The 21092-nt window shown below is 42.3% G+C and overlaps 3 protein-coding genes across 5 annotated transcripts; 1 reads left to right on the top strand and 2 right to left on the bottom strand.

The window, feature by feature from the left end:
- Positions 1 to 406: 406 nt before the first annotated feature.
- dlst (dihydrolipoamide S-succinyltransferase) lies at positions 407 to 9501 on the top strand. Of its 3 annotated transcripts, XM_071519570.1 has the most exons (15): positions 407 to 525; positions 1540 to 1573; positions 1695 to 1734; positions 2167 to 2228; positions 2354 to 2428; positions 2570 to 2625; positions 3106 to 3214; positions 3307 to 3489; positions 3682 to 3767; positions 5724 to 5821; positions 7516 to 7646; positions 8066 to 8139; positions 8249 to 8332; positions 8424 to 8591; positions 8742 to 9501. In XM_071519570.1, exons 1-15 carry the CDS (start codon positions 463 to 465, stop codon positions 8874 to 8876), a joined length of 1398 nt encoding a protein of 465 aa, XP_071375671.1. In that variant the 5' UTR covers positions 407 to 462; the 3' UTR covers positions 8877 to 9501. The 3 variants fall into 3 exon arrangements, with proteins under 3 accessions (XP_071375671.1, XP_071375673.1, XP_071375672.1); XM_071519572.1 differs by lacking the exon at positions 1695 to 1734 and having other exon boundaries at positions 1540 to 1569; positions 2120 to 2228; XM_071519571.1 differs by lacking the exon at positions 1695 to 1734 and having other exon boundaries at positions 1540 to 1577; positions 2125 to 2228.
- Positions 9502 to 10538: 1037 nt separating this feature from the next.
- Positions 10539 to 15361, bottom strand: rps6kl1 (ribosomal protein S6 kinase-like 1). Its single transcript, XM_071519602.1, is given in 11 exon segments — positions 10539 to 10649; positions 10758 to 10853; positions 10972 to 11054; positions 11275 to 11364; positions 11444 to 11842; positions 11903 to 12958; positions 13157 to 13337; positions 14007 to 14054; positions 14235 to 14327; positions 14767 to 14891; positions 15226 to 15361. Coding segments are annotated over 11 exon segments (2418 nt in total).
- Positions 15362 to 17520: 2159 nt separating this feature from the next.
- On the bottom strand, positions 17521 to 19795 carry LOC139644188 (olfactomedin-4-like). The gene is made up of 5 exons (XM_071519592.1): positions 19736 to 19795; positions 19478 to 19642; positions 18630 to 18842; positions 18405 to 18546; positions 17521 to 18314 (listed from the first exon to the last, which is right to left on the bottom strand). The coding sequence occupies exons 1-5, from the start codon at positions 19793 to 19795 to the stop codon at positions 17521 to 17523; spliced, it is 1374 nt and encodes a 457-aa protein (XP_071375693.1).
- Positions 19796 to 21092: the final 1297 nt, after the last annotated feature.

Here is a 21092-nt window from a genome sequence, read left to right as displayed (position 1 = left end):
CTTATCTTATGTTATCTTATATTTGAATTGCCGTGTAAGTGTAGCCAAGACTAAGCCTATCATGATAATCATTGAAAGTTGTAATGCTATTCTATTCTATTCTGTTCTATTCTATTCTATTCTGTTCTATTCCACCAAAGAACGTTTTACTGATGTTAGCAGTAGACCCTCTGTAAGACTGGTTGGAGTTGTATTTAAAGTTGTATGTCTCTACAGCCTATTTTAATCAGGCATAATAAGAGACCTTGAGAGTCCAGAGTGCGGCGACAGGCAGGTGCCTCGGCTGTGGTTCAGCCATGGAAGTTTTTATATGATGCCACCTGTCAGTCAGTGACAGCGACCCCCCCTCCAGCTGGAGCACTTGGTTTATCCCACTCAACTTCCTCGGTTCTTGCGCGTGATTAGCCTCTCGGTGTGACCGGAGCTCTTCTCCCGCTGACAGGTCGCTGTCACACAGCCACCATGTTATCCCATTCCCGGTGTCTCACCAGGAATTTTGGTCGTTCCCTCTCTGCCATCCGCCAGGTAGGCAACAAGCACATAGGAAACGTAATTTCTCATTGCCACTCGTGAAAGGGCACCTCGCCGTTGCTGCCAGTGTCTGAAGGCACAGCCTCTGCAGCTGTAAGAGCTAGCGGTAGCTAGCTAGCTTCTGTAGGCCACGGATAGGCCGTAACATTGTAAGCCAAGGACAGTATGACACTTTTCTTACCAAATCTTTGGTGCAGTCTGTATTAAAGTTGAAAGCAGTGTCCTCTGTGCACTTTGGTCACGTGTTTGATAATTATCAAAGGTGTTTGCTTAGTAGAAGGTACCGGGCCATGTTGATGTAACGTTAACACAAACTTGTTTAACGATATTTAACGTTAGCTAGCTAGAGCAAGCTACACTAAGCTAAATGTATGAGTAGCTTAGGTTAGCTAGCTGCTTAGGTGGGTGCTAGTTAGCTGACTTGCTGAGGTCATTTTGTGGTTTATGAGAGGACAAATTCACACAATTTAGCTAAACTGGCGGTAGCAAATGTTTTTTCATATGGATTGTAACGCAGTGTATCTCTTTATATTAGCAAGACAGCGAGAAGGTTCAAAGTCAACTGTCAGCAAAGCCCCATTGATAATAGTTTCTCAAAATTGCATGGCAAACATAAGCGTATCAGTGAACTTCAATATAGATAAGCCGCACAAATAAAAATAAGTTCTTAATGTTTTTGCTGTGTAGGTTCTCATGCAAAACTAACGTACACAAGCTACCCGTTTGACAAACTATATTATTATGGCAAAGGTCATGGTCCAAAGCATAGTAGTGACCTTTGACTCTGAGCATTGAATTCTCTCAGACATTTTGTGTCGTTAATAACATTGCCATTTGCATTATCATCATCATCATGCACTTATTTTGTTTTTATTACAAATTCTGTTGACAACTGTTGCCAGAGATTTTGTCATTGTAAATACCAGATTAGGTTTGTCTGCACAAGAATGTCATATCTAGAGTGACAATCACAAATATCTTGCAATGCTTGACTGTTTCTTTTGACAGGGGAATAATGTGTTAGCTCGTCGGGCCACGGCAGGTATGTGTGCTTGCTGGTCAGGGATGGAGTCTTACATCGCAAACATTTCTTGAACCTTTGCTTCTGAATAATCCTGCTCCAAGATGTTACTCACATGCTTCCCTTGTCTTGTTTCCTTCAGCTCTATCAGCTAGCCATGCTATCACTTTGAACAGCAATGTGTAAGTACTACACACATCAAACAAATGCCATACTATTGATAGACATAAGTTAGTTTCAGATTGAGAGTATTCAATTTGACAGCCTTTAACACCACAGCTCTGATGGATAAGTTGTTTGTTGACATTGAAAATCTTCATCCAGTCACAACTGCCTCACAAATTTTCATTTTCCTGCCAGATTTACGCTGTCACATACCTGTCTTCTGATTATCAGCGTCTCTGTCTGTAACTTTAATGATTTATTACATGGGGCATGTCGGGTTTCTTATACACTAACCTTGGGATTTTAGGCTGACAATACCATGCCACATGCAAGCCAAAGAGTCAGAATCAACGTATTCATTATGTTTTACTCTTTGTCAGTGTATTTGGATGATTCATTTAGGCTAGCCATATTTCAGAGTTCAATTGTGTCTGTGTTTTTATCTTCAGCAAGTGTGATCCCCGGTCCAGCGTCTTCCAAATCCAGTACTTTAGGACATCTGTAGCCTACAGTATGTATCGGCCTGCGTGCCTTTCATTTTGCCCTTGTGTCTGAATTAATAGTCTTAGTTTGCAGCATCAATGCTGATGTGCAGAGTGAACAACCCATTTGCTTTGTCTTGTCTTTGTCCTCTAGGGAATGAAGTTGTCACAGTCAAGACGCCTGCATTTGCAGAATCTGTCACAGAGGGGGACGTGAGGTGGGAGAAAGGTAACTTCCTTTCTTTTGTTTTCATACAGATTTTAGCTGCCTAATATACAGACATTGGCCAAATCACAGAATGCCTTGCAGCAAGAGGTCAAAGTTTTGTCATTTCCCCCCCCATGCTGAAACGGTGTTCACTTCTTGCAGCTGTCGGAGACACTGTCACCGAGGATGAGGTGGTGTGCGAAATTGAGACTGATAAGGTATAACTAATTTAATGTCATACACGCTCACTGTGTTTGTGATGGCTTGTAATTGCCAGGTTTTGCCTGGAAAAGTGAAAGCCTCCCTCTTTTCCCCTAATCAGTATTACACTTTTCCAAATGTTCAACTTTGTTTGCTCTGATTGGCTGTGAGTTGGGTTTAAGGGGAGAGGTGAGAAAGGGAAAGGCATAACTAAAGTATATCCTTTCTTTTTCTGTCTGTCTGTTTATATATTTATTTTTATCCTACTTCAGCCTGTAGTGAAAGGTTTTTAAATCATTTTTGATAGTCTGCTATAAAACCCTAACATAAACATTAATTCAAAATGTTACATAAGTCTACGCTTAAATATGTGCATGCACACATTGGAATTCTTTGTCGAGTTAAGAAATATCCTCGCACTTTTTTGCATTGGCATTCACAATGATGCAAGTGATGCAATTGCCTTTTCTCTTTTTATTCCTTTCCGGGGTCATTAGACATCAGTGCAGGTTCCCTCTCCCGCTGCGGGGGTGATTGAGGAGCTTTTGGTCCCTGATGGAGGGAAAGTAGAAGGAGGAACACCTCTCTTCAAGCTTCGGAAAGGAGGTCTGTAGTACTTACTGGATTTGTCCTAAAAAAAATAAGCATAATTAATTTTTGGTTAGCATTTCCTTATCTGTTCACTTCTGTGCGCTTAGCCGGTGCTCCCAAAGCTGCAGAGGCTCCAAAAGCCGAGGCCCCTGCCGCTGCGGCCCCTCCACCACCTTCTGCTGCCCCACCTCCCCTTCCTCCCCCTCCCCCTCCCTCGGCTGTGGGCCCCATTCCCACCACTATGCCCCCTGTGCCACCTGTGCCAGCACATGCTATGGACACCAAACCAGGTTAGTCATCATCAGACAGACGGTCTGTGTCATGTGAGAAGTGTTTAGCTTGACCCGTGTGCTCTCTTCATCTAGGGAACATGATAAATCATTTTTCCGTCTTTCTGTAGACAGTGGCTTTCAGTAATGCCACTTACCCGATGTTAAGAGATACTAACGGCTTCTTCACCTCTTGTCTCATCTCTGTCACAGTTTCAGCCATCAAGCCCACAGCCGCTCCAGCTGCCCCAGTGGCCCAGGCAGAGGGAGGGGCTAAAGCAAGCAGGACAGAGAGCAGGGTAAGATGCAAAAATCACCTGAATATCTAAATTATGTTAAGGTAGATGTGATCATGGCTAGGATTTGTAACATGGTTAACAGCGGCATATTTCTCTGGCCTGATCAACAATAACAGCATAACCCTAGGTTTCTGTTTAATACTATTAACCAATTTCTGAATCCTGCTCATTCTGGATTTCCAGCCACCTCCTCTGATGACTGTGATAGGTTTCTAAATTTCTTTATTGACAAGATCAATGGTCTCTGTCTGTCAATCAATCTCTCTCCTCTGGCTGCATACCTGACTACTTCAAGACAGCTAGTGTCTTCCCTCTCCTCAAAAAACCCTCCCTAGATACCACAGATTTAGTTAACTACAGGCCCATTTCCAAACTTCCCTTCATTTCCAAAATTCTCTAAAAAGTTGTCGCTCACCAGCTTCTCCAACTGGTTGAGGCACACAACATCTTTCATAAATTTCAATCTGGCTTCCGTCAAAAACATAGTACTGAAACTGCACTGCTTAAAGTAACCAATGACATTCTTATGCATGCAGACAAAGGTGAATTTTCCATTTTAGTTTTACTTGACTTATCTGCGGCCTTTGACACCATTAATCATGCCATTTTAATGGATAGACTACTGAACTGGGTTGGTATCTCTGGTACTGCACTGAAATGGTTTTCCTCATACCTGTCTGACAGACACTTCAGTGTTCACATTAACAATTATGTATCTTCCTCCGCTCCCCTCTTATGTGGGGTCCCACAAGGGTCGATCCTTGGACCTATTTTGTTTTCATTATATATGCTACCTCTGGGCCATCTGCTAAACCCCTCCAGTGATATCTCTTACCATTGCTATGCCGATGACACATAGATTTACTTTTCAATTAAACCTAATAACCTCAATAACCTCAATAACCTTACCACCCTTCATGACTGCCTAGCTTCTGTTACAAATTGGATGTCTCAAAATGTCCTTCATCTCAATTCTGACAAAGCTGAGGTCCTTGTGATCGGCCCCGATTGTTTTACTAAGAAGGTCAGTCACTCTATTGGCCCACTCGCTAGCAACATCAAGACCACCTCTAAGAATCTTGGTATTCTTTTTGACCAACATTTGAACTTTGAACCTCATATTACTAGCTTATTCGGTCTTGTTTCTTTCAGTTGAGAAATACTGCAAATATCAAACCCATACTATCAGCCAAAAATATGGAACTTCTAGTGTATACCTTAATCTTTTCTCGCTTAGACTACTGTAACTCCCTCTTTACTTGCATTACTCAGTCCTCTCTAGCTCGTCTTCAGTTGGTGCAAAATGCAGCGGCTAGGCTGTTAACAAAAACTAGTCGTCGGTCCCACATCACTCCAATTCTTGCCTCCCTTCATTGGCTTCCAGTAAAACACAGAATTGATTTTAAAATTTTACTAATTACGTACAAGGCTTGCATGGCCTAGCCCCTGAATATATAGCAGACTTGTTGAGCCCCTATTCTAGCGGTCAGCCACTCATCTGATCATCTGATCAAGGCCTTTTATTTGTTCCCCGTTCCTATTTTAAATCCAGAGGTGATCGTGCTTTTGCGGTTGTAGCTCCCAAACTTTGGAACAGCCTTCCCCATCCCATCAGATCTGCTGAATCTGTGGATTGTTTTAAGCGGCTTCTGAAAACTCATTTCTATAGGTTAGCCTTTTTATAAGAAATCTCTCTCTATTTTTCTTCAGTTTTGTTTATTTTGGTCGTGTGCTTTAACTTTTGCTAACCTGTCATATGCATGTATACATGTGTTTGTTTGTGTGTATGTATGTATGTAGGTATGTTTGTATACTTGCATTTGTATGTGTGTATTTTATATGTGAAGCAATTTGTAACTGTGTTTTAAAAAGTGCTATACAGATAAAATTATTATTATAACAGAAGTTCATGAGTTGACGACAATTTATCGTACTGAGGTGTGTTTTCTTTATCAGGTTAAGATGAACCGCATGAGACTGAGAATCGCCCAGAGACTGAAGGAAGCCCAGAACACCTGCGCAATGTTGACTACATTTAATGAGGTCGACATGAGGTAGGAAATTCAGAATTAGTTGACCTACATTATCAAGCCCTCAACACTATTGCTGCATTAAACCACATGAAGGTAAAACCCATTAAGAAAATGTGTACATTTACACTTACAGAGTTTGTAAATCTGAATCCTTCCTAACTTGTATAAAAAAAAGTATCTGACAAATGTAAATGAATATAGGTTACGTGGAAATGTTAAACTATTGTGTATATAGTGTTTTTCAGAGTGTTCAGAGAGTTGAGACAACACTTGCACAAATGGTTATAGATTGGAATCTGCCCAATAGGAAAAGCTTTTTGAAACCTGATAGCCTCTTAAACACTGGAATGTAAATATTTGGTCGTAATGCCATCTAAAACGAAGATAAGAATTGTTAAAACAGGTTTTATTAATTTACAAGGAAATGTTGTTGTCTGCACTTGCCCCCTGTGCTGAAGAGGACACTTTGAGGATTTCTTTTCCCCCGCAAATGTGTGGTGTCAGCTTTCGGCTATTCAGGGTTTTCTATGTATCCTAATTAGATTGACATTGACGGTCTGGAGGAAGACTTCCCAGGCCAGGGCTCATCTGGAGCCGAAGGAGCTAGTCAGAGCAGGAGGCTGGAGCATCTGCAGGGGCCCACAGAGACCTGCGCTCTGAGTGGAAGAGCTGCCTCAACCGATATGGGCTTTTATGACAGCCCAATAAGATTTACAGGCTCTAGAAAGTGAAGATTTTTATCGCTTCTTCTCTCCTTTCTCGGAGAGTGCGTGTCTTGGGAGGGGCTAATTACGTTAGCGGAGAAACCCTAGAGCTTCAACAGGGTTAGAGACAGGAAAACAAACAATTAAAAAGAGAGATACAAGAGAAAAATGAGCAATGGTGAAACGATTAGCAGGCCAATGTCAATAGCATTAATTCACCATGACCTGTAACAGCTTTATTTTATAGCCATTAAAAGGCATATATTTTTTCTTGTAAATTATGTCAAATTTGGGACTTGTATCTTTCAGAAAATTATTACAATATTTGAAAATTGTAGTTTCGAATAGGTTTAGTATAACTTAAAACTTTTAATAAACTGTCAACCTGTTGCTAGTCATGGATTGTCGTGTTTTAGTAAATAAATGCCAGTTTTCAATAAACATAATTTATAAATTGTCGATCTGTTTGTTGCACACCTAGCAACAAATCCGTAACCATTTTGAAAGTACATCGCATTTTGCAAACTAATGAGAATATAACTCGTCTTTCTGTAGCTGTAGTCAGTCTATTGGTTGCGTGTAACGCATGTAATTGACCCATGAAATTTCAGTGATTCAGGCACTCATGTATGACAGACAGCTTGAACATAAAATGTGTTTGATTGAGCAAGAGTCAGTCAGCTGCATTCTCAAATACATGCCCCTCTCTCTAATAAGAACCATTTACTTTCCATGTTTGTGTAAATGTGTTTTAAAACCTGTCTGACCCCAATATTGCAAGTGTTTTACGTTGATTGATTGATTTTTCATAACTGGCTGCCTTTTTGTCAGAATCGTTGTCACATTCAACTCAAAATGTAACTATATTAACCTGAGTCTTACAAAATTCACAGAAAGCAGCGCCTCACACTAAAGTAATCCTGTGGGCTTTGGCCCTGCTTGTGCATCATTACTCACAGTGAACTGTTACTAATTGGCCCATGTTTTAATTTTGTTGCAATCTCTCCACAGCAACATCACAGACATGAGGAAGACTTACAAAGACGCCTTCCTGAAAAAGCATAACATTAAGTTGGGCTTCATGTCTGCATTTGTGAAGGCTGCAGCCTACGCACTGTCTGACCAGCCCGCTGTCAACGCTGGTAAAGATTTCACCTTAAAAGACTTAGAAGTTTATGTCAGTTTGAATATGACTGTACACGTTTGGTATCCAGTCACTGGAGGTGCATCTGGTGAAGAACAAGATTTATGTTTCAGTATCTGCCATCTTCCATTGCCTCAAAACCTCAGACTAACTTATTTACTCCCCGATACCACCCTGACCTATTTTACTTACCACAGTGAAGCAGGTTGATCTTTATTGCTAGGGTTTTAAAGACCTAAAAAAAGTCTGTGGGTTTTACTTCCTAGTTTTGTTCTTGCATTAGCCGGAAAATGGTATGTGCTTCAAGAAAATCGGTCTTTGTGGCTAAACTAATGATGGTTTTAAAATTTTAATACTGTGTAAAAACCTTTCTTCCATGCAAAATTTTTGCTTTCTGTTTGCTCTTTCTGATTCTAGTAATTGATGACACAACCAAAGAGATTGTGTACAGGGACTACGTTGACATCAGTGTGGCTGTGGCCACGCCGAAGGTAAGACAAGCAGATTGTACATAAACGGTAATGTGTGTCAGTACTTAATAGGCCACTTTTCTCTAATGTAAAGGCTAGCAAGTCCAGTCACATAACTTTCCTCTCTCAGGGTCTGGTGGTTCCTGTAATCCGAGGAGTAGAGGGAATGAACTTTGCTGACATTGAGAAGACCATCAATATGCTGGGAGAAAAGGTGACATTTTAGGTTGTTTTAAACTGTATGTTGAAGTCAAATATGTTGTTATGTTGATGTCTTGATATTAATTGTGGATGATTGTTTGTAGGCCCGTAAGAACGAGCTGGCTGTTGAGGACATGGATGGAGGAACCTTCACCATCAGCAACGGTGGAGTGTTTGGGTCCATGTTCGGCACGCCTATAATCAACCCCCCCCAGTCTGCTATTCTGGGCATGCATGGCATTTTTGACAGGCCTGTTGCTGTCGGGGGCAAGGTTTGTGTTTCAGTTTGAACTAGCGCACGGTTATATCATGGTAAATGTGCCAAGACATAATGATGTACAAAAATAGGACAACCCATTTAGCAACAGAGTGCTTATGTATGGAAACTGGGAGACTTGACTCAACTGCCTCCTGTCCTCCAGGTGGAGATCCGTCCCATGATGTACGTTGCCCTGACGTATGATCATCGTCTGATTGACGGGAGAGAGGCCGTCACTTTCTTGCGCAAGATCAAGTCAGTAGTGGAGGACCCCAGGGTGCTGCTCTTGGACATGTGAACCCTTTGGACCTCCAGGCCCCAACAAACAAACCGCCCCTCACAAACAGTGGCTGTACGCTCCTGACGAACATTACTGTAATTGCAGTTGATATATCATTGTATTGGTTAACTAGAAAAAAGGGATTTTTGGAGAGAAAGTGGGGTGTACACTGGACTTTTGCATGGCTGGAAATGATAAACGGCTTGGTGCTATTGTGGAGAATGTCTGGGTTTGGGGTTTCAGTGGTACTGGTCTCTAGATCAAAAAGGATATTGTATAACTTGTGCACCATATGCCATTTTCTACATACAACTGAGTAATTTTCAACTTATTGTGAGATGAATGGCAAACTTAGCCGAACTGCATATTATCATTTCATTATTTTTGGTGAGAGAAGAACAAGTTGGGCTACAAACCAAGAAACACTATGTCCTAAGATGTCCAAAGTAAAGAATTCCTCTGAGCAGCTTTGTCATCTGGTTCTCCAAAAAATGAGAAAAATTCTGTTTATGCTATGTAAGAAAGTGACTATTTAAGAAAAAGAACGTTTTAAACAATAAAACCTGAGCTGCATTACTCAACTTCAGTGTTGTTTGTGCCAGCCAGCTCGCACAGTCTGGCTACCTAAAATTTTAAGAATATGTCCAAAATAAATTCTCTGAAAGTTGGTTCACTTGTGACATATTAAATATATTTATTAGGTTGTTGGACTGTTGTTTGATATCTAAAAAAAAATGAAAATTATTCTACCATACTTGAGCAGACTTACTATGGTAGCTCAAATGAAAACACCATCCTAAAGCAAAATTCCATGTTATTCTGATGATCTGAGACAATTCAGTATTTGTGAACACAAACCTCTACAAAAGCTAGACACCAAAGAGCAAAGACTAATAGTGATTGTTATGAAGAGATAAAACCTTGTCACAATGAACAGGACACTGACTCAGTGGATTCACTGAATATTTGTTGTAGTGCCAGCAACTGGAAAAATGTGTTCATATCCCCACAAAATTATTGTCTCTAAATGGTCCTGGGATTAGCTTTTGAAGAAATTTACAAATCTATACTTTTTTAATTTAACATGCATTAAAATTATTTTAATCTTCACTGATAAAATTAGAATGGTCTACAGTCTCAGGTCTTCCGTGGAACCGTAGCCTATAAAAAATACTAATCATCACATACTTAAGACATACCCAAAGCAAAATATCAGGGAAACACAGTAAAGAGGTATTTTTTATTGCCCAATGCCCTTGTTTGATGACAATATTTTCAATGGCAGATAGTCCAAAAAGTCATAATGGTCAGTATTTAAGAAGGAGAGGCATCAGTTTTCATGCATGGTGATAATGATGTTGATATGCATGGATATACAGTAATGTACAATATAACAATAATGTCAAAATTGCATCAAAGTTACCTTCAGTTCCTATATCAAGAGTCTAGAGTCTCTTTCATAAGTAGAAGTAACAAATCCATTCATTACACATTTCTGAAGCAACATGGTTCACTGGTATTCTGGTTTACTGTGTCATTCATCTTTGGGAAGCACACAATGCACAGGAAGCAGGGATCTGGACCTGCATCCTTTTTGGCCACATGATGCCGCTGGGGCACTGGAGGATGCTCATCTTATCTTCCAGCGCAGAGGGATAAGAGGTGCTGCCGGTTGGCCCGCTAGCAGCTCAGAGCTTTCCAGGAGACACCGATGAAGAAGGGATGACACTTAATGTCACTCACACCTCCTCCTCCAGAACCCAAGCGATAGCCAGCGTCAAACTGAAGCAACTGTAGAGGAGCATACAATGGACAGAGTTGCAACTATAGGCCAACATGGAACAGGCCCTGTATGGGTGTGTGGGTGGGTGGGTGGGTGTTCCAAATCTTAAGCCTTACCTCAGTGAGCAGGGATGCAGCTGCAGTGCTCAGGTGGTCGGGGATGAGCAGCTGGGTGTGAGAGTGGATTCCTGCTGGATGGAGCTGCCACAGGGGCTGGAGGCACAGTGAACAGTGTGTATGAGTAGCCATAGCCCAACATCAGAGTATGCAGGAATAAATGTAAAAGGACTTTAATCTATGGGGCTGAACATGTTTTGCAGACTTTGCTTACCATTCCCGTCAGAAGTTCAAACAGCAAAGCCCCTAGACTCCACCAATCACAAGCTTCTGTGATCTTGGACACCCCTCCAATTTCTGCAGACAAACAATGAGCTGGGTTTAGCTTTATTCACAGACAGCATTTGTTGAAAATGCATTTAATTGTCATTATGTAAATTCCTTCATATCCCTATGCCATATAATACATACAGTATCTATACCTATCATATAAAATAAGGTGCTCAGATTGTCTCTCACCACTAGGTGGCAGGTTATACCAAAGAACCCAACCACTGGGCTCAGTTTAGTAGTTTACCTGGAGCGCAGTACATCTGTTCCATTGCTTTGGAGCCGATGTCTGACTGAACCTCACTCCACTGGCCAAAAAATGTCAAACACACCTTTCCTGTGAAGACATTATGTTACATCAAAATCATAAGAATTATGTTTTCCTCTTACAATCTTTAGGTATTTGATGAACTCACCATTGCTGGAGAGCAGTACATTTCTAGGGTTGAGATCCCGACACAGGATGCCTTGCTGATGCAGGCTCTCGAGGGCCAGCAGGATCTGTGCCCCCCAAACGCGCACCTCTGCCTCTGGCAGCCCCCAGCAGGCCTGCACGGCCTTGTCTTTGGTCATCGAAGACTTGACGGGGAACCGAGGCAGGTGGCACCAACCATCCACCTCAATGATCTGGTCTTCCCCCTGTCCATCTGATCCCTCTGATTTCAGGAAAGCATCCATATCTCCTCTCCTGTTCTGGGATGGGGCCCCAGGAGGACCAGAGGGGTACGGGTCACACAGTGATCCTTCCCTTGGAGGTGCCTCCTTCTCTCCAGGACTCAGCAGCTCCCAGGCCTCCTCCACCCCCTCTCTGGGCTCTCTGGAAAAGGATTCCCCTTGGTATTTCACTCCTGAAAAGGCCAGGGAGACCCCTGGACGTGTCCCGTGTTTTCCTACAGCACTGTGGCACAGAGAAGCAGCGGGAGGCTGGGAACTTTGTAAGCTGGTCATTTTGTCTGTGTGGTCAGAAAACACAGCTCTGTCTGTGCTCCTGATGACTACCATCGCCTTTCTTTCCTCTGTGGTGGGGCTGCTGCTGTCCTGCTCCTCATCTCTGCTCTGCTTGAGTGAGTCTGTGGTGTTCCCAAGGTTCCCACTTAAAACAGATCCTTGGTGAGAGCCATTGGTAGTCCAAGGGGCCCTGCCACGGATCTGGGTTTGGCAATGGAGAGGAAGATGCAAAATGGCAGGAGAGGAACGAGGACTCATACCATTATTTTCACTGTTTGCTGAACCTGCTGTTCCAAACGAGGTCTGATTTGTATGAGGTACAGTTTGTCCTATAGTGCTATGTAAATCAGTGTCAGTCACTGCATAGGGGTTTATACTCTCACAGCTGTGTGCTGGATCTGCAGCTTTCCAAGCAACTTCAAAGTCAGAGCTACACTCTAACAGTCCCATTCCAGCTGTCTTTTTATGAAGGTCTGACATGACATCAAGAGCGTGACTGATACGAGCACAAGCAAGAGGAAGAGCAGGCTTTTCCTGAGTTTCAGTGGAGTGCAAACACAAACTAGGGGCTGGTGGATGGATGTGGGTGCTGATGTGTGTCCTCGGCGGACCAGAAAGCAGAGCTGGCCGCTCTAGCCGAGTATAAAATGATGCTGCAGAGCGCGTGTTCTGCAGACAACCGGTCTCCTCGATGTAGGAGTGGGTCCCACAGCTCTCCAGCCGCTGCTGAGTCTCATCCCATGAGGTTGGGGAGTCTATATCCGGGCTCTCATCGCTTACTCTCTCTGGGACGGGGGTCATGCCTGTGCCCTCTCTGTCATTGTGCTGGTAGTCTGTGCTGATGGTGGGAGAGGTGTAGCTGGTCTTCAGCTTGATCCTGTGCTGGCCGGTGCTGAAGCATTCTGGGTGTTCCTTGGCCTTGTCGCTCCTCACCTTGTGCAGCTTGGAGAAGAGCCTCCCACCTGAGGATAGAAGACGAATCACTTGATCAATAATCAATATGAACAATAATTATTTTCTTAAGCTCTGTTACCATGTGGCAGTACACCTTGTTACAATGCTTATTATAACAAAAAAAAGACTTCAAGGTGTATCTCATACAAGCTTCAAAATCCACCACAACACTATGGGAGACCAATGTTAGCAAAATGTACCACAGAACTACAATGGCCAGATGAAACAACATTATCCCTGCAGTACAGGCAGCAGAGCAGTTGATAGGAGCTCACCTTGAACATGTTCCAGATGCAGGTACACAGCGTCCTCGCTCACATAGTACCTCAGCAGCTTCACCATGTATGGCACCCCCTGAGGAATGATGGTTGGCTGGTCTCTGCTCTCCCAGCTCGACTTCGCCAGGCTCTGGAAAGACGCACATGCAAAGCAGTAGGACTATTGCACAGCTGTGACTAATAGTCTGTCTACAGACATTTCCATCAAAAATTCATGACTTCTTGTCAACCCATGTCAACATGTTTATTAGGTTGTAGTATTTTTGCTGGATTGAGTCATCTTGATTTAAACAACATTGATCTTATTGTAGAAAGGAAAAAAAATGTTAACAATGTTTTAACAATGACATGGTAAAACAAAAAATCATAAACCACTGCTTGTTTTCCCCTTTTCAGGGAATTTCCTCTTTGTTACCATGTCTCTCTGGTTACTGAAATTGGAGGTGCAATTGCTTTAGCTAAGAGGGTGAGAGCTTTTAGGCAGATCAATGGAGAAGGATACTCAGGGAGACAGGATGGAGCGTGCTCCCATCGACTGGCCTGCCATAGAATACGGGGGTTGGCTCACTGCCAGACTACAGACCCCAAAACATCTCCCATATCAGTAGATAGATGTTTTCCTATAGACTTGTGCTGCACTACTATACAGTATCAGAACAAAATGGATGGGCATGAGAGTGTGACGCCCATCCATTTTCTACTACTGGACTATTTTTGTGGTTGCACCTCTGCTCCTGTTGTTGGAGCACGATTTTCCCCTGTGTAGTACTGTACTTCTGGAGGACAATTGAGTACTCACCTTTACAACAAATGTCTCCTTATTGACCATACTTTGGACAGTCAGGACCTTTGGAATGAAAAATAACATTTTCAGGCCACCATAGGAAAGTGGATAAATGATTACGGAGTGTAGTTGATCATTTACATATTCATCATGTACAGCCAGGAGTGTCAAAGCACAATGTCATTACTGATGTTAAAACTTGAAAAATGAAAGAAGACGATGAAAACAACATAGGTGTCTTACCTTATCAATCACCCCCACAACTTTACACATCTCCAGATCCTCCACAGGCGAACTCAGGTGTCTGATTGGACGGAATCTTAGGCTGCTGTAACCCTGGTGATAAAAGCCATGGTGGATATTAACTACAGCCAAGCAGAGTGCAGATTACAGTTGTATTTATGTTTGTTGTTTTTTTTTCAATATTAGATATGAAACGGCTTAGTCTGTGGCACTAGTTAAATCCCTCTGTCTGTCTGTCTCTCTAGTAGGATTTTACTGTATGTAAAAGAGCCACCAGAGACTGGCACAAAGTGACACATTTACTAATGTAAGAAGCAGGATGGGAGGTGCTCCTTTGTGTTCCTCAACTCTCAGGAGTACAAGATATGAATGCTGACATTTTGAAGTGACTCATCCAATATCAGAAGGACATTTGTTAAGCAGAGAGCAGAAAACACTAAAAACACCTCACCCACAGACATAAATTATTCTCACCATACCCTTAGACCACAAACCTACTTTTGCAAATGTTAGTAAAGAATAATTGCATTACCCCTAAATGAGAGCTTCCCTTCCCTAGGTTGTCCTGCAGATGTGAAATAAAGATTTCTTCAGCTCTCTTCAGATACTGGGTTGTCTTCCTTTTCACAGCCTCCCGACGATCCTTGTTTGGGTCCACTGTAAGACAATTAAGCTCTATTAGACACCAGACAACTACTAGACTAGACAACTGCTCACTACTTGGCCTTTGATCTAGGATAAGGATTGGTAACACACAGCTGACTATTGACATACACAAAAAAAGGATAACTTTGGCCAACAAGGAAATCTGTAACCTTTGGCGTGTGACTTCCTTCTTTCATTCTGCTCTCAAGAGTAGAGTTCACATGTTCCTATCACATGTCTGATGAGTGTGTTGCAAGCATGCCTCTTCAAATGCCCTATATTCAGTATTACACATAGCCTCGGTTATGCATAATGATGTGGAAAAAAACAGATGCTGCCCACTTACATTGAACCCCATTCAGCAGTAGATCCACCCCGTTCTTGTAGTAACTGAAAGCTGCCTCATAGTCCTCATTGACTTCTCTGTCCAGTGCCATGCGGATCTGCTTGGCTGCCTCCACCAGGTAGTCTCTCTTTGCCATTGCTGCCCTGGTTCGGACCCGTCAAGGTCCAGATGGGCCTGAGCACAGAATTAAAAAGCCAGATTATAGCAGCCACTGTCGATCTAACTAACACAGATTCAGATGTTGCAGATACTCTGGGGCTGAACAGTCATATGACACAAACCCTCATTAAAATTAGAAACAGAAACTGAATCTACAGCTGTTCCAAGTTAAACCGCTGCTCATGTTTGGCTCCTCTCCTTGGCACAATGTTATTCTAAGACCATAAATGTCAGTGTTGCTGTTTAGGTTGGGACTCACCTTTGCTCCCTGGTCTTATCAACAGTGGGATTCATCTCTGTGTGTTGCCACTGGGCTCAGTGTGTGCCTGCCCCCAGTGACTCCAAGGCTGAAGTCTTTGTTGCAGAGCATGATGATCTGAGCCGGCGTAAACAAAGAGTTAACCGTCAGACTGGCACAGGAAGTGAGTACAAGCTTGTGGCTACTATTACTGATGAATGGAAGGGAACAGAGCTGCAAACGTATATGATGACAGAGAGATGAGTCAGAGCACTGAGACACAGCGTCTTTTTTCTCAGGTTAAAAAGAATGTTAGAATCTTGTTTCACATCCACACAGTAGGATGAAAATATAAAGGCTGTACTGGAGAAGGTGCTGAGACCGCAATCTCAATATAGTATAATAATCTACTCCACACAAACACACTTGCACATGCTCTCAAACACTCACTCACACACATACAGGAATCACATGAAATGTATTTATTCCAAGAGGCAAAGAAATTCTCTGCTGACAAGAATCCTTACAATCAGTAGCATTGTGCTCTAATTCTTTGGTACATTATGAAAGGTTATTAGCAATTAGCAAAGCAGTGTAGGCTAATGCTGATTTTAAAGCATCTCACTGATATAAAATATACTGTTCCTAATCCCTCAATTCAATTAAAGACTGAAACACAAACATCACACACGCACACACACACACACACACACTAACACACACACACACCATCCTGGTTACAGTCATGGAGGCGACATCATCTAAGGAGTGTTATGAAACACACACAGCCATCTTCACTCCCTCTCCTCCATCATCACCCATCATCTCCTCAATATGCACCTCCACAGCCACTATAACAACAAAAATAACCAAATAGCACAGAAAACAGAAGAACACACACACAGATACACACACACACTACCTGATGTGAGCCGAGCATGCCCTGGACCCTCCGCCCCAGCAGCATCAGCAGCAGCAGCAGCAGCCGTGTCTTCAGCAGCAGCCCGCACACCAACACACACACATCATCCCAGGAACAGGAGGAGGAGGAGAAAGCTCAGGGGAGGCTTCCTATTGGTTGAGCATGATGTCACTAAGGGTACCATTTCACACAAGGCGCTCACTTCCCCCCTCTCATCCTGACAGATGCTGGCCGATTTAAAGAGACAGCGCTGTTTTTGTCCTGTGACCGCAGGCTATTTCCACCACAGATGAAGTTTCTTTTGCAAAATGGATTGTGTTCAGCTTTCAGACTGAGTGGCACAATGGATTTAGAATAATTACTGCAAAACCCATGGGAGAATGTGTTCAGTTCCTACAAGAATACTGTATTACTGTATTTCTTTGATGCCTACTTCCACTGTGAATGGAGGGATCACCCTGCCTGGAATCCATAATCTGCTGGGACTTGCATTGGTCCTCAGTACCAGATGGAACCAGGCTCCTACCAGAGCACAAAGGACAGTCTCCCCCCAAGGGAGGGCCGGCTTACAGAAGGGGGCGGGGGGGTAGTAGTCCCAGCATGGTCCGGGGAGAGGAGGGGGTGAGGGGGAGGGAGGAGGGAGGCAGGCTGAGATGTATCGGATGCTGCAACCTTACCCAAAGAACAGGATGGGAGGGGTCTGATGGACCGAACAGACGCATGAGTCAGAGAAGAGTATTGTGCGTCTATTCGCAAATATTCCTCAGTGAGTGTGTCATATTATATTTTGTATAGATCTATTCAAAATGAATCAAAACAGCACATTTGTTTGAATGCTCAAGTTTGATTTTATTTTTTCAGAAACAAGAGATACACCATGACAACATAGTTAGTCTATGTATTGCATGTTCAGAGTGAAGAAAGTAAAAATATCATTTGTATCAATCACTATACAGCAGATCAAGAAGGGGGGGCATCATTCTTTGTTAAACCTCACATTGTAGGACACATAGTAGCCATCATTGTACATGTAGAGCTTCTGATCAGTGGGATTGTAGTGCAGGTTGACAAAGCTCTCCTGGAACTTCTGCAGGGGAATACTCATGTGCCTCTCCTCCCCGGTCTTGGTGTCGTACGAGTAGAAGATCTCCTCTGTTCTGAGATCTCCTGGCCTAGTGGCATACATGACTCCACACACCATGAACGCATTGCCTACTAGTGGCTTGAAGGCACTGGTGGTCCATTCATCCTCAATACCAAATGATTTCTCATCTATCTTAGCAATGATCATTTTACCCTTGGCCTGCTCTGTGGCATACATTACCCACAATCCTTTCTCATCAGCTGAAAAGTCCAGGTATTGATTGGGGGAATAAGTGTATGTGAATCTTTCACTAGCCTTTGTGATTTCTCTGTGACTATACACAGAACTGGTCAAATTTAATTTGGACATCCTGAATGGTTTGGCAGCCTGGTAATACACGGTGTTACCGTGAATAATGTAATTGTTACCGGTGCCTTCGTATCCTTGTGGAAGACCATGGTGTGTGAATGAGGACCTCAGAATGAGTTTGTTATAGTTGGGGTACAGATAAAATTCATACACTGAGGGAGTGCTGTATGCACCGTACCAATACATTGATTCATGGCCTCGAACAGGTTTGGAGTCTTTTCCCCAACCCCCAAATTTGTAACCTGCATTCAAGTGAGCATTCAGTTGGACAAGCATAGGTCTGCTGACACTCATGATGCCTGTGTGATTGCAGTTGCCTGGGGAAAAAAGTAAAAAAGTGGCGTTGACTGTTCCACTCACACACAAACACTACTGAGAAGCCACTGACAACTGACAAGGGGTTTTACCAATATCTGGCTTGATGATGTCCTCTTCCCTCAGGCACTCCTCCAGTTTCCTCTGCAGTTTAGCAAACTCAATGCGGATCACTTCCAGGTTGCTCTTGTCATAAGTCTCCAGTTGGTCCACAATGAGGCTCATGTTGTGAATCTGGCACAAACAGATCCCAAGTTACCACACAATCAGCTAACTGTCAGTTTGTCAGTCTGACTCTAAACAACTTGCTCTTTTACCTCAGTGTACAGACTGTCAAACACAGGTGAGGAGGAGTTCAGCGATTCTTTCAGCTGGGACACCAGAGCCTCAAACTCTCTCAGCTCAATCCTGAGGAGCTCAAAGTCCAGTTTGATGTACTTGTCAGGATCACTCTCCAGCATCGCCACTCTGACACTCAGCTCCTTCAGTTCTCCCAGGAAAATCTCCAGTTTGCCCTTGTAATGGACAAGCTGAAAGACACACTCCCATGAACTATTTTGCAAACCAATTGCAACTGCAATTGCACTTTAACACAACAATTTCTAATTTGTAATTGCAGCATAAGCATAACACTAGATTGATGTAAATGATATATAAAATGTTTTTCCCTAAATGATTATAATGGTTCTTCTAGTCACTATTTACAGAACCCTTTGAACATAAATTGTTATTGATAGCAGCGACACATCATAGAGTGTATAAAAGTCAAGTCCAATAAGTTCATTTATTTATAACTTCATCACAAACATGTCTCAAAGGTTTTTACAGAGAATGTGCCTAGCTAGATCTAACTAATCAACAATCAATCACAGAACAAAATACTTTATATATTTTATACTTTATTGTGTCATCATTACAATGTAGCAGTAATCATATTCGACATTCAATACATTCATATCTATGTTCCAATGATCCAGTGTTTGGACTCTTCACGCTTATTGTCATGCTAAAAATGTTGATATCTTCATTGAAGGTGAAATTTTGTATTGACAATCAAAAGTAGAAAGACATGGCTTTTCAATTGGAGACACCATTTATTTCAAAATTAAAAAGATAAATAAAAATGAAATAACAAGAATTAGAGGATGTTCTGTTCTGCTCCTACCTTATTCATGTGAATCTCCACCTCCAGCATCAGGTCTTTGGTGACTTGCTGCATGTGTTGCACTCGGTCAGCAGGGAAGACGTTGTCAGGCAGGAACACGCTGCAAACACACTCCGATTCCCCACCAGATGCGGTCACGTTGCCAGACTCCCAGTCCTCCATCGGCTGCAAGCAAATACAGTGGTTTTAATTAGATACTGTGAAAGACAAAGTCACTCAATAAGGAGAAATTTCCGTCTTCAATCAAGAGCCACTTACGAGCCAAGCCAGCGCAGGGCTCAGCAGTGGGAGGAGAAGCAGTAGAGTTGGAGGCTTCATGTCTCTGCCAGCAGTTTGTCTGATTGTTAGTCTGGTCTGTGGGTTTTGCACCTCTTATCAGCTTATCACAAGTATATGACTTCATTGTGTAGTTATTACGGTTTGAGTAGGCTCCCATCCTTGAGATAAGTGCAGATGTGCACACTGTACACACTGCATCAGGGTTTTACAGTTTTTATGATTTCCAGGTGTAAGCATTTCAACAGTCATGCCTGTATGGATGTGTGTGTGTTGTAACTGTCTTGTGCAGCCTACATGCTGACAGTAAATTGCATTTGGATGAGCGTAGTATGCATCAATGTACTGATAGTTGATCTGGGTACATTCATTACTGGAGGATTCTCTTTCTATTTTGCAGTATGGCAATTGTCAAAACATTAAAAATTAAAATAATTCAGGTTAATATTTGTTTTATTTGAGTTTGTTTTGAGAGCAGAGATTATAGCCACGTTGCTGGTGAGTGGTGCAGTGTTTCTGAATACAGAGTAAATTTGAAAGACAAGTCTATTGCTTTGACACATGTAACAGAGTGGTTATGTGTAAAAGTAGAGATGCTTTTCCTCCTGAAGTTTGTTCATATTGTACAATGTTACTTTATCTGTTGTTACTGGATGTGAACATGACCCAGACAGGATACCAGTTGGTTGGAGGGTCCTGTTCACTTTTATGATGTTGAATGCCAAACTATATGTCTCGAGAAGGCATCAGGCTCACAAACTCAGGACAGATACTTCCAGCACTACTAAGTTGTCTGGATTTTTGGCATTATGATTATTAGTTAACAACAGTCAACGCAGGAGCAAAAGACAGAAGTAGCAGGAAGTATTAGTTGTTAATTCACAGTTTTTTTTAACAGTTTTAAATGATGTTGAATAAAGTAGTAATTTTTCATCTCTAGACTCTGATATCTTATTTTCAATTTCTCTTTCCAGCTAGTTTTCAGTCTGATGTATCTCTATGAGGATTCAGCTGGGGCGATGCTTGGCTCAAAATTAATCTGAGACAAAATAGTACATGCTTTTGGATAAAGTGAAAGATTAACAAGAGGTCTAAGTAAGCAATCTATGTTTGAATCATCATGTCCTGTGACCAAGCCTCAAGATTGGCAGGAAAGAGTTAACAGTCACACGTTTTCTCTCTTTCTTCTAAGTTTCCTGTGGAACTCTGCAGTACAATCAGCAGGGAGCAAAACTAAGAATTTTGTTCATGTCCATCTTGAAGCTCTGCAGCAGTAGTGTGATGATTCAAAGCTACATTGATAACTCAGGCTCTTGTTTACTTGTAGTATTTACTCTCT

The sequence above is a fragment of the Centroberyx affinis genome, unplaced genomic scaffold (assembly GCF_046629955.1).
Source record: "Centroberyx affinis isolate AG114_WGS23_722 - 3 ecotype Tasmania unplaced genomic scaffold, CSIRO-AGI_Caff_v1 ptg000715l_1, whole genome shotgun sequence".
Taxonomy (NCBI): Eukaryota; Metazoa; Chordata; class Actinopteri; order Beryciformes; family Berycidae; genus Centroberyx; species Centroberyx affinis.
The sequence above is the reverse complement of the archived record's forward strand: the minus strand, read 5'-3'. Positions and strand labels throughout refer to the sequence as shown.